Raw genomic sequence first — 13,892 nt, 5'->3', positions numbered from 1 at the left:
TTAAGGTAGGCTAGGCTAAGCTATCACGCTCAATAGGTTAGGCTTATTAAATACATTTTCAATTTAATGGGTTTATCAGGACATAACCCCATTGTAAGTCAAGGAGCACCTGTATTGTGGTCTGAAGCCTCTGCCAGCCTACTTTTACTCACTTCCTTTACAGTTCACAGGTTTTACCCAATAAATCCTTACCCGTCTGATCACATCAGAGCACATTCTTCTTGGACAACCCAAACTGACATACCAGCATACAGGAAGTCCACAACGAATGTGAGCTATTACCATGATTATTTTTGTCATTATTTGGCTCCGAAACCCAAGCGTTTAATCCTACTTTCCAAAACTGCTTTCCTTAAATCTGTGACTATTTCTCTTTTTCAAAGTAGGAGAGTTCAAAGATCACATTCTAAAACACATTCATACCAGTTTTGTCATATCTAGCAAAATAGTCCTCAATTATAAATGGAAACATATACTCGCACATTTAGTTTACCATGTAGCACATGAAAAATATGGCACCTTCTATTTTCAAGTCTATCTGCAATGTCTTTTCTCTGCTTCACCTCTGAATATGAAATATCCCAGTGCTTTATTATTTCACTGATTTCTATTTGCATCGTCTTCCATGAGGCAAACAGCCTGCGATCTCTGGATCTTGTGACAAGGTACACTTCCTTTGCATTCGCTCTGGAGAAGTGACTCACATACTGTCCGGATGGCTTACTCAATTAATTAAACTTACACACTTACTTGCATAGGTTGAGTGGCTCTCAACTACTGTATTGTACCTATTGACTGTGCCTTACAAGTGGCCCATTGTTCCAAGATAACTGCTGGGCGAGGTACCAACAGATGCGGCAGGAGTGGAATTTAAGCAGTCAAGTCATTAGAACTCTGTGGTACTCTTCCCAGGTTTCATTTTCAGTGGGTTAAATTCCAGTTGTTTGACCCTTTGTGATCAGTGAAATCATCACAGACTAATCAAAGCTTTTCATATGCTGCTGTTACTCTTGCCCACGTAACCTCCACGGGAGTGGATGGAGAATTAGGATGGGTTGCCAGATAAAATACAGGAGCTGGTTTAGATAAACAACAAATGCTTTCTTTGTATAAAACTCTAGCCCATGTAATACTAAAAAATTATTCATTGTTTATCTGAAATAAATTTAACTTGGCATCTTGTATTTTTATTTGCTAAATCTGGTAAATATTAGGGAGAAAAATCAAGCTTCACAGTAAAAGTATTTGAGACCTGGGGGCTCACCATAGACATGGTGTCGTGAGATAAGGGTTAAGCTGAAATCTGACAGATTTAGACCACTATTAAATGAAAAAGGAATCGTTCGCACGAGTGGGGATGTGAGGTTAAATATCCCAAATGACTCAACTTTTAGTATGCACTTTGGGGCTACTACTACAAGATGTCTCCATGGCAGATGGAGAGTCTCATTCTTTGACAATGTTATGAATTAGGCTTTTTTACTTTGCTTACCATGAATATTAAGTATCCAACACATTCTAGGGGCTCAGGACATACCTACTGTATCAAGAAATGAATGGATTTGGGGGGCAGCCAGATGGCTCAGTGGGTTAGAGCACGCTGAACAACAGGGTTGCCGGTTTGATTCCCACATGGGCCAGTGAGCTGCGCCCTCCACAACTAGATTGAGAACAACGAGCTGCTGCTGAGCTGCCAGAGGGGCAGCCGGATGGCTCAGTTGGTTAGAGCGTGAGCTCTCAACAATTCCCGCATGGAATGGTGGGCTGTGCCTCCTGCAACTACAGACTGAAAACGGCAACTGGACTTGGTGACGAGCTGTGCCCTCCACAACTAGATTGAAGAATGACTTGGAGCTGATGGCCGTGGAGAAACACACTGTTCCCCAGTATTCCCCAATAAAATTTTTAAAAAATATTTTAACAGTAATTCTTAAAAAAAAATGAAAAAAAGAAAGAAATGAATGGATTTGGTATGCACATTTCTCTGTAGCACAGATCATGGCATCTCAAGAATTTGCCAAGTCCTTTCCTTGGTCTACAAGGTCCAATATACTTTGGCTTCCTGCTACCCTCATCTCCGATTGCCGTCTCCTTCATTCCTGCCCCTAACCCACACTAACCCCCTTACTGTTCCTCCAACATGCCTCAGGGCCTCTCCATTGACTGTTCCTCCTAGACTGCTCCCTCTTCCTAGAACAGAAGTCGCTAATATCAGCATAGTTCTCTTCACCTTCTTCAGGTCTTACTTAACTCAAATGTCAACAGATCAGAAAGGCCTTCCCTGACCACTCTATGGAAAATAGCATTCACACCCTCAACTGTTTATCCCCTTATCTTGCTTTATTTTTCTTCAGAATATTTAATGCTACTTGGCATCTTACATATACCTTAGTTAGCTCATTGCCTCCTCCCACCAGAAGGTAAGTGCCATGAGAACAGAGACTTTTGTCCGTTTTGTCCACTGCAGTGCCTGGTTCTTAGAATGCACTAAATAGCTGATGAATGAATGAATGAATGAATGAATGAATGAATGAAGCCTTTCCCACCTTACCAGACTATCAGGTCCTCGAGAACAGGATGTCTGATCCATCTTTGTATTCCCACAATGCATCTAGTACGCAGCACATTCTTAGTAACTGTCTGTTGAATTACTTATGAGAAATTTGAAGTACAAATCTTTAAGTGACTTGGATAACTGATTTTTCCCTTAACAGATGCTCAGTGTCGGGCTTATAATGGCAACTCTCCTTTGCTAATGTGACCTATTCGGAAGTTGTGATTTGGCTTCTCCTTGTTCATCTCGAGTTTACAAATGCTGCTTGCTGAGAAGCTCTCTGGTTGCAAAATACATACAGAGATCTAAGAAAACACAAACTTTCCTTCATGGAGAGGTTGTTGGAAGCTGATTTCTATTTTGCTGGGCCTCGCCACAACATCCTTTACACTTCCCTCCTTGGATATTCGCCATACGATGCCTGCGGATAAGGCATATGAGGCTCCCTTGTTCCCTTTGGGTTAAAATCAACCAAGTATAGAAATTAACAACTGAGATGGGGCAGAGTAATGTGCAGGAAACACTACCCCTCCCCCATCTCTATTTGAGATATCCCAGTAGATTTCCTGAACGACAAGCTTATGCCAAGGGAACAGAGTTGCCTGGAGCTGAGTAAAACCCGAAGAAGAGAAAAAGAACGGGGAAGCTGTAGGGAGAAAAGGTGCCAAAAATCCTTGTGGCCACATGAATTTTTCTAGCAGACAACTAATCAATCTGGATTAGTGACTCCAAATCCCCAAATAAATTATTTATATTACATCCAGTTTACTAATATTATCCACAAATGGATAATTCCTTCCAAAAAATAATATGCAGGCTTTAAAACAACAAATTCACATTCACGTATCAAATCAGACCCTATCATTTGTGGCAAGGGAAGCTCATACACTATTCCTGATCCAAACTAGCCTCCCCGATATTTTGCCATGCTGATTTTTAATTGGTGGAGAAGGATGTGAAAGGGACCGTTAGAAGTACACCGCAGGTCCTTCAAAGGCTATCTCTGTCCAAGGGTCCCGTCAGAGGTATTGCAGCCTTAGAGCACAGGGAAAACAGCAATAGCAGATGGAGCTGCAGCCAGACCCCAGGTGCACCTCCTACCGTATGGTGATTCGATGTCGGCTCCTCATTTGATCTCTTTTCTGAGCCCAATTCAAATACTCCATGAACTACACGGCTTTCTATTTTTAGAATAGGTATGTATAGATATATTTGCACAATCCCAAGTAAATTGTAAATAAACACTTAAGAAATGCTTTTCTATTTGGAGTGTTGCATCCCATGGGCACTCAAATGGTTGTCTCTCTGGGGACAAGACTCACAGGCACAAATAAATTTGAGGACCAGGAAAAAAAACCCTTTTTTTCTTCTTTCCTCTGTAACTATTTGTGTGTGAGGGGTTGGTGGGGGAAGGGAAGATGTCTGAAATAGACCACCCAGCCAGTCCATTTCAGAATTTGGAAATGAGGGAACAGGGTCTAAAATAGTCCCGACTTTGGCTACTAGCCAACCAGTTCAAGTCTACTCAGCTGGTTATCCTCTGTGTGTAGACAATAAAATATCCATAACGTGTGAGGTAAAACTACTTCTTTAAAATGACTACAAATTTCCTCCCTATTTTTCAGTTGAAAAGGCTCGTTAACTACACTGGGTCCTGTGTAAATAAAGCTCAACGCACACTACACTGCAGGATGTAAATGGGGAAAGGCCCCAGCCTCACCTGGTACCTTATCTTTCACAAGGCGAGATCCAAGAATTTCTTTTGTCTGAAGGCATTTCTAAAGAGCCTCCAAACAATGGTGGGTCACATCTGCTAACAATATTTAAGAACGCACAATTCACCTGGTCTCAGATTGACATTTTAGATCAAACCAAATTCTAGTTCCCTAGTCTCTTAAAGAAGAAAGACTAGTGCCATCATGTTGCTAAAAATTCATCAGTCAGAATTTAATTATGCGGATCTGGAAACCAGAAGACATTCAGGTTTTAACGTCTCCCTGAGTTGGGACCTTTACATGTTTTAGAATATTGATCATTACTGTTATTACTGCTATTTTGGTGGTCACTCCACTGTGTCTGTCCCTGCAGGGTTTTTTGAAAGAACACTGCAGGGAATAACTGTTGCTAGGTAATTGTAGAAGAAAGTCATGCAAATTATTAAATATTGATAAACTGTATTTACAAGTCAATGGTGCTAGAATACCCCTGCTTTCCCAATAAAATGCAAACCATAAGGCTGCATTGCCTCCAAAATTCCTAAAAATGGCCCAACTAAAATGACACATTAATCAAAACAGTTCCTAAAACAAGCAGTCCATCCAATAATAAGAGAGAATTCCTAGAGTATGGAATAATGAATTTTATTTTGCCTTCCCACTATATTACTATTGCAATACAATATTGCAGTATACCTACTAATATACTTGGGGAAGTAATGAAAAAAAGTTAAAGCAGAAGGCCTGCAATTTTTAAGAGACTATTACCAGATAAAAGAACATTTATCCAAAAGAGAAATAAAAATGTATAGTTCTCTTATCTCACCCCCAAATTAGAAAGTGAACCCTACGTATAAATCTTAAATTAGGATGTCAGTAGCCTGGAAGGGATTTCATAAATATTGAATTATTCAAAATATTCATAGAAATGAGTTAAGTGATAACTAATAAGATATGACAATTGTGGTTAATTAAAGAAAAGTATATTCCTTGTTCATCTAGCAACATTTAGCAATGATATCTATTTTAACAATGTAAGATGGGAATGATATAAATGAAGATAGTAAACATGAAAGCTAGATTCAACCAATACTCCAGGGTGATTCTGAAATTGGCAGGTAGAGCTGGAAATTTTCAAAATCTGGGGCAAGCATCATGATTAATGGCCTTCCACTGATTGCAAAGGCCCATCTGAGGGTTGATGCCACCGACATATGTGCAACTACCCAATAAATGAGGGAGAACAAACATGATTAAACCTAAAGAAAATAACTTAAATACCAACTTTGATTTCCTGTTATAAATATCACATTTTAAAAACCACTTAGATGAGATTATTATTATTAGCAGGCTGTGCAGGTGATGAGAGATAGTATATAGAAAAATAAATAAACATGAACACAGCTTTTCTTTCTCTGGCAAGGGAATCCCTCTTTCTTTCTTTCTTTCTTTCTCTCTCTCTCTCTCTCTCTCTTTCTTTCTTTCTTTTCTTTTTTCTTTTTTTTTTTTTTTTTAGTTAAGGTGAGTCCCCGCAGGAAGTGTGCTTTCATAGTGCCCATGTGGGGCTATGCTATTCCGGCAGACATTGACTCAATGTGGCCCTACAGAAGTGTGCCTTGAATTAAGTAGAGGGGCTATCACATGAGCTTTTCCTTCATTAATGACTGAGCTGATGCATCACAGAATGCAAGCTCTGGAGGACTGTTCACAGGCCCTGTGAATACCCAGCACAGATTTCAAATGTTTAGTCCCATAAATACTTTTATCAGGAGGCAAGTACATCATGGGAATTCACCGAGGTGGTCTGAGTAGGTGTTCTACGTCAAAGTCCAGCAAATAAGGCTTAAAACCATCAGGAGCTCTTGAAAAGCCAGAACGAAGGTTTCAGCAACATGCAAAAGGATTAAACGAATGATACCGGTCAGAGCTGAGAACTTGATCAGGATCGCATTCCCTGTGGTAACCAAGCATAAGCTAACACGATGGCATTTCATGTACCAGTGACTCTTGAACAACTTGGGGGTTGGGGTGCCAACCCCCACACAGTTAAAAACCCACATTTGATTCCCCCAAAACTTAGCTGTCCCTCAGCAGCTGAGGGGGATTTGTTTTGGGACCCCAGCAGATACAAAAATCCGAGGATGCTCACATCCCCTATATAAAATGTAGTAGAACAATGGATACTGTGGGGCCCCCACATCTGTAGATTTGCCAACTGCTGCCTGAAAACAGTAGAGGTATTTATTGAAAAAATCCACATATAAGTGGACCCATGCAGTTCAAACCCGTGTCGTTCAAGGGCGAACTGTATCTGCTCACACCTGCTCATTGGGATGAGGTGGGAGCAGACGTACAACTTGATCTACTATGTTCGTTAGTACCGAGCCCTACTCTTGGCTTCCTAGCACGATTAATCATATCTGCGTGTGCAGGTCCATGTGTCTGCATCCAACTTTCCCCCACACCCAAATTAGATTTTCAGCTTCTCCAGGTGTGTTTTTTTTTCCCCCTTAAAAAGTTGGTGGTAAATCAACTGAGCACACACTCAAAAAATATTTGGGGATAAGGCCATATTCATCTACGAATTACTTTTATTCGTTAAGTAAATATCAGGCACCGACTTAAGTTCAAAGCACAGAGCTATGCGCTATGCAAGATGTTTTTAAAAGGCATTTGTCATGAATCTACCCTTAATCAACTTATATCTTTTAATAAGCCAGATTCTACTTAGTTTGAGCCAAGGCAAACCTCAGCTAAAGCTGAAGACATCTAGGCGGAGTCCCTTCTGTCCAGAATCACCTTGGTCTTGAGCAGTCATTCTGAAGGTTCTATAAACTCTGACTCGCCTTTCTATATAGTTCTCAACTCCCAAGAGGTGAAGAGAATTTGAGGAATAAAACTAAACAGTAAAATAGATGTGGGGATTATGGACAGATTTAAGGAGACATGATGACACTTCGGAGCACAGTAGATAAATACGAAAGATGTCTCTAAAAGTCTTGGTTTATATCTGACACTACCCCTCTTCCACTCTCAGACTCCCAGCTTTCAGCCTCTGGAATATGTATATTCATTACAGATAGAACAAGCTTTCACTGGAAAGTAGTAATGGTTACCTTTCTTTGAGTCCTTACTATGAACCAGGCATTACTCGTATGCTGTTTCCTAGCATATTCTCATTTTAATACTCATGAGGAAGGTTCTTTAAGTATTCCTATTTTACTGATAAGAAAACTGAGATTGGGGTAATAGCTTATACAAAGTCACCCAGGCACTATTTCATTTGAACTCACGTCTGTTTGACTCTAGAGGTAGAGCTCTAATCATTTATTATACTAATTTTGAGTTTCAGAGGTTCTGACATTTTATCTTTGGGCTTCAGATAATTCCTTCAAAATTCGCATCTAATACTCTAATTGGACAAAGATTTGTTTTCTTTTACAGTTGAGTCTTAAGGGAGTACAAAAAAAGAAAGCAAGAATTCCACAGAAAAAAACAGACTAGTTGAACAGGGAAGAAACAGCTGCATCCACTTTAGGTAAAGTTACATGGCCCAGTTTATGGTTTTGGATGAAACAGCATGTTACTATTTGTCTATTCATTCTCCGTGGTTTACTAGGAAAATACCATTCGTTTCCCATTACCTTTCTCTTCAAGAGCTAGGATAAAAAGAATAGTATTTCCCCTTGCATATATCCATAAAGAAGGAGTAATGAGTTCCCACTTTATTTGAAGACCAGAGTCTGTCACTTCTTCATCCACCAAGATTCCAAAAATTCTTAAGAGTTTTGTTGATACATCTATGAGAGTTCCCTCTTTAAAAACAAAAATAAAACAAACAAACAAAAACCTTTGAAGTACTCATTTTCCATAACCTGGGGTAGTGAAAAATAATGAGCACTCAATCCAAGCAACACTAGGAAGTTATCTAATGCATATAAATACCTAGTCCTGAAATCTTCAATTACTTTCCTTTAGGGAGTATGTCTTTGGGAAAAAGATAAAATCATTTTCCTACAATCTGAGATGGACAAAAGGCAGAGAGAAGAGACTGAGCAGGGTGAAGCTGCCCTAGTCTCAGCTTCAGTTGGAGCTATCTAAGCTTCTACTTTTTCTTTGAAATAAATAGAAATTTGAAACAGGAATTTGTAACTTTTTCTCCTAGATACTAATACTTTCTTTAAACTCACATGATCCCCAAAATGGTACCATGAATCCTTGGGGTAGCACCAAGCAATTTGGGGTTAAAAGAGAACTTGGCTAGTATCTCTGTGCCTTTGGCCAAAAAATCCAGGCTCAATCCTGGTTGCTTTTTGGAATGGGGAACGCACAATATCGGTATTACAGGCAGCTCCAGAAAGGCATGCCAGGCCTCTCGTGCTCTCAATTTATATTTGCATGTGAACAGCTTGTCGGCCATTTTATGAAGACAGATGAATCACAGGCCTGCTAGAGGGGCGGCCAGACCCAAATACGTGAACTACATACCCCTATAGCCCACAAATTTTTAAAAATGAAAATGAGTATCTCTAGATACAACTTCAGGCAGATTATATATAAATATGTGGGGGGAAAAAAAAACATACACAAGGCATCGTCTATAAGTCAAGTGGGAAATAAAGAATGAAACTGATCTATAAATATCACTCTTTAAAATGTCAACAAAAAAATAAGATATAGTTGTTTATGACACTAAAAACAAGTCTTCATAAGTCTTTCTTTTTTTTTTTATGCCTGCTTTGAAAAGACAACTTTGATAAGGAAAATACCACCAAAATACCAAGATGAGAAGAGAAATAGCCAGATAGAACATATTTAATGCCCAGCAATGTTATAAAGAATTTCCTAGCTTGGGAAATGAAATAAATCCCCCCAAATTAGTGATAGGATATCTAATGTGGCAAATTCAATCCTCCATCCCACAGTACTGACATAATTCAGTTCACTTATCTATTCCAAAAGATCAGAGGGAGATCAAAATGAAAAAATGTATAGAACAACAAAAGGAAGAAAGTCTCAGGGAATGTGATTATTCTAAGAAGGTGAAAAGCAAATATGGTAGGATTATACTGACTAGAAAAATACAGTAATATTGAACAATAATCAACAATTTTTAGTATAAACTATACGAATAAGTACATATGATCATATTTAATTATTTAACAGGTAATATTATTCCCATATTATTTTAACAATGAGGGATAAATATATATGTATACCCTGAGAGGTTAAATAACCTATTCAATATTACAAAGGTAAGAAACAGTAGAGGCAGAATTTTAATGCAAGTCAAAAACCACAGCCTGAGCTTTTAACCATGATGCCATATTCTCCTTACTAGCTCATCAAGGTCAAGCATTCCCATCAGAGCCTTCAGTTCTATCCCCAAGGAAAAACACTTTGGAACTTTATGAGATAATATCTGTGAAAGTACACAATACAATGTTTAGCATATAATATGTACTGCTAAAATAGTTCACTTCTCAGTTTTTATTGAAAACTGATGGTTTCACTCAGTCTAAAATTCCAAACTATGACAATCTTTTTCACACTTGGAGTACATAGCTCAAATTCAGTATTTTACCAAAATTTTCTATTGGACTTATACATAAAGGATGAATTCTATTTTAATCAAATTTGCTGCAACAGAAAGTTTATATATTTATGCAACTGAGGAATGTAATACTGTGATGTACCCGTACTGTTTTATTTTAGACAATTTAAAGCAGAAAACCCTTCAAAGACAGAAATTGTTTTCTTAAAGCAATTAGCAAAGGGTTGAACTCCTGAAATACTTGTCAGTCAGTGATCTCAAATTGCTAGTGCAGAAGATCGTGGGACATTTGCCGCTTTAAAAGGAACTAAAATGAAATGAAAACGCCATGGCTTCTCACATTTATGCTGTAAAAGATTCTGATTTAGTAAGTCAACTCCACTTTGCATAGTAATCAACTTTCTTGGGAACTAAGGTTCTCATGAGTACTCCATAGTGTTTGGGGAATGGGGCGGAGGGTCAAGGGGTATTAGAATGACCCAGAGGACTCCTTGAGTCCTCAGTTGTTCCCACTGGGGGCTACCCATAAGGCAGACCCCGAAATCCTTGTACTTGGTTAGCTGCTGGCTACTGTGGACTCGCAAAGCAGCAGATAAGAGTCCCAAACTAAACTTACCATTTTCTGGCTGGTCCTTAATGTCAGCGTCACTTGGCTGGCTGGGACTTTCAGATTGACTTGAATCTGAAAAACATAAAAATACAGCCAAAAATTACAGGGTCTGTGAGGGAAAGTGGAGCAGGGGCGCCAGACTTTCTTAAAAGGTTCAGCATAAAAACTAGGAATGAGAACATTACAGAATTGACATGGTGAATGAGGAAAGAGAAAAGAATGGGGGGGGGGGGGGGGCGGGGGGAAGCAGCAGCAGCAGCCTGTGCCCTTAGACAAGAGTCTTGGTTTTGTTTACACCTTCGGTGGCGTGTGGCTTGTGCCAGATCATAACTTGAAACTCTTCAGAAACCATTCTCTTACAGAGAGAGACCATTTCCAAACTGCTCTTCTCCATTATTTATACACTAGAGTCTGATAAAGACTTCATCCTTCATTACACACATCTGAAGCTTGATTCAGAACATAATAAAGTGTCAAAACATATTTTGAAGCTGGTATATAAAAGCAGCCCAAACAACAGTAACAAGTTCTGTTGATATTTAGCTCAGTAGCACAGCAACAGACTATGCAGACTAACACCATTAAATACTAGAGTCCTAATATTCTAGCACATTTACTTGAACTAACAGGATAAACCAACTACGTCTTTCTGAAAGGTACGTTTCCCCTACTCTGTAAGTATTATGTTTCTCTTTTCCTGAGGCATTTGGGAAATCCTAACGGGGTTTGTTAGCAAAAACAGGTTCTTGCACACTTCTATCGAATTCCATTTATTTTGTTTTTAAAAAATACAATCATTTTCAAACTAAAAAAAAAAAATCAATTCAATTAGTTTAACTTCTAAATGGGATAATTTAAAATAAAATAACATGTAATTTCAAGATGAGATAAAATTAAGTTAGATCAAAAGAATTTCACAGAATTAAAAGTAAGCACACTTATGATATAATTTGGGGGGTGAGGAGAAAAGAAACAAGCAAAATATGTCAGGGGGGAAATTTTTTGATGTAAAGCATTTTCTGAGACTTGAAACAGTATACAACATTATCTACAAACATATATATATATATATATATATATATATATATATATATATATTTTTTTTTTTTTTAGAAAAACCTCTATTATGTGTGGGAAGCCTGAATCCGAACTTTGCCTTGACTTCACAGGATTAGAATTGACTGTCTGAAATTTGACCACATTTCAGCAAGAAGTTCAATGCAAGATCAAAAGATCATGACACCTAACTGTGATTAAATTGAAAATATTACTTCTATTTCAACAGAGTTATAGCAGTATCATTCCCTTTCTTGGCAATATTGCAAAAAGAAGTAGCACTACTAGTGACCCTGGGTCATGAAATGCTAATTTATTACTTTAGAAAGTCTCCCTGCTTTTAAGCAAATGAAGATTTTAATTATAGGGAAGTACTAAAAAGGAAATATCTATTTTAAAATTTTCAGATGATCTTAACATGGTGGCTATAGCAAAAATTCTATGTTGATTCAAAGGTTCAAGAGTAAAAGATGTGAAATGTTAATTTGTATTCAAGTTTGGCAAAGTGATGGCTTTTATCATCTTGTAAAAATCGCCATAGTGAAGACACAAACAGAAAGCATTCTAGGTCAAAAAACTTTACAGAAATCCTTCAGAATGAACCACAAAATTAAATACAAAGCCTGCACTAAAAACTGGAAATGCAAATTTATATTGGATCATATTTGAAATTTTAACTCCATTTAAATTCATAATACTTTTATAGCCAATGATTTAAAAATATGGCATGACTACCTTCTCTTTTTCTCAGAAAATATCCTGTAACTTTTGTCATTAAAAAAATACAAATTAAATATTCTGAGAAGTAATTCAACATATTTTAGAAGAAAGGCATTCCTTCATTATTTTTGTTCTGGAAAATTTTAAACCATTAATATGCATAATTAAAATTAAACAAAATATCTATTTCTGTTTCAGGGAAAGTTAAAATTCTTCCTGATCATGTCCCAAACTTTTGCCAAATAGAACGTTTTCTTTGGAGTAATAGTAGTAAACTTAACTTTCTATGTGATAGCTTAGCCAATGTTCTTCTGCTGGGTGTAATATCTTCATAATTAATCACTTCATGAACAAATGCAAAAACGTTTTTTACCTCAATTAATTTAAATATACAATAGCCAGTTACTTTTCTGATATTTATCCATTACTATTAAGGCAAAAAGGATAATGAGAGAGACCCTCAAAAAATTTTTAAATAATCTCAAAGTGGACTTCTTTGTTCTTTTTACTTTTCTTTTACATTTGGTTCTCCACTGCATCTTTACAGGAATATAACATGATTATAGAAAACACAAATAGCAACAACAAAAAAAGAGGGCTGTAGATATGTTCAAAGAAAGTTTAAAATTCCAAGCCACAGAAAAAGAAGCGAATAAACAGCAAGCGACTGAGCGGCAGGAGAAGGCTCAGAGTTGGTCTGAAACGGGCCGCAGTGCTCTTGTGAAAGCTCAGACACAAACACTGGAGGAGGCATCTAGCCAGACTAAAAACGGAATTTAATTTCTCCAGTTTTATTCAAAAGCTGGAGACGCTGTTATCCATAGAGGACTGTATACTAAAACACATCATCCTGGTTAAGCGATGGGCAGAGCCGAAGATCTACAAGAAATTTAAATGGTCTAAAAACTTCAATAATTATTTTCTACCATGGGCCGTTTAATGTCGTTCCTTTTTTGAACTGAGGAACAAAACTACCCAGTCCGGGTGCTATTCTATGCTGAGCACACATGGACACTTCCTCTGGTATTGCTAAAGGTCACCAATGCTGTTAAGTAGGGAGCCAAACAGATGACCAGAATTACAAATTAATTTCTACCCATACATAATTGATACAAATGAAAGATCTCTTTCTTAAGCATTTGCATTAAAACACTATCACGAAGATTCACAATTAATTTACTCTTCCTTTTTTTATATTTGGTAGAGGCCTGTCAGCAGCCAAGGTAACTTTAGGTCTTCCTTTTTAGAACAATTATCACATGGCTAGTTGATTCCCACCACCTGAAATAATTAGAGGTCCCCCCAAAATAAACCTGACTACTACATAGAATTGGATGCCATATCTTAGATTTTGGATCTTACATCTGGCAGTGACTTTCTCTAGTTCCCTGGCCAAAAACCAGATTTGCATATTACAATGAAGAGAATATTATTTAAAGGGTGTTTAAATGAGGGAGTTGGAAATGCTATTGTGAGGAAGTACATTAGGGTTATCAATTTTTTTTCCCATCTAGGGATTTGCTTTTTGTTTAAGAAACCTTAGACTTCAACCTAACCTTGAAAAGCAATATTTCTTTTGGTTTTTAAAAAATGTATGAGCAGAAATTTAAACCTAAAATAGACAGGGTTTGCATATAGGAGGATAGGTTGAGATCTCTTAATTGAACTAGTAGCCATCTATCT

The 13,892-nt window shown here is 37.6% G+C and overlaps 1 protein-coding gene across 12 annotated transcripts in view; it reads right to left on the bottom strand.

Annotated features, from left to right (window-relative positions):
• NFIA (nuclear factor I A) overlaps positions 1-13,892 on the bottom strand; it is a 561,924-nt gene that overhangs the window by 161,367 nt on the left and 386,665 nt on the right. For all 12 annotated transcript variants that reach the window (XM_074334805.1, XM_074334806.1, XM_074334804.1 and 9 more), the window contains exon 3: positions 10,440-10,505. In XM_074334805.1, coding sequence (XP_074190906.1) covers positions 10,440-10,505 — 66 coding nt within the window. The remainder of the gene's footprint in view (positions 1-10,439; positions 10,506-13,892) is intronic.

Source organism: Rhinolophus sinicus, linkage group LG06 (genome assembly GCF_036562045.2).
Source record: "Rhinolophus sinicus isolate RSC01 linkage group LG06, ASM3656204v1, whole genome shotgun sequence".
NCBI lineage: Eukaryota > Metazoa > Chordata > Mammalia > Chiroptera > Rhinolophidae > Rhinolophus > Rhinolophus sinicus.
The sequence above is the reverse complement of the archived record's forward strand: the minus strand, read 5'-3'. Positions and strand labels throughout refer to the sequence as shown.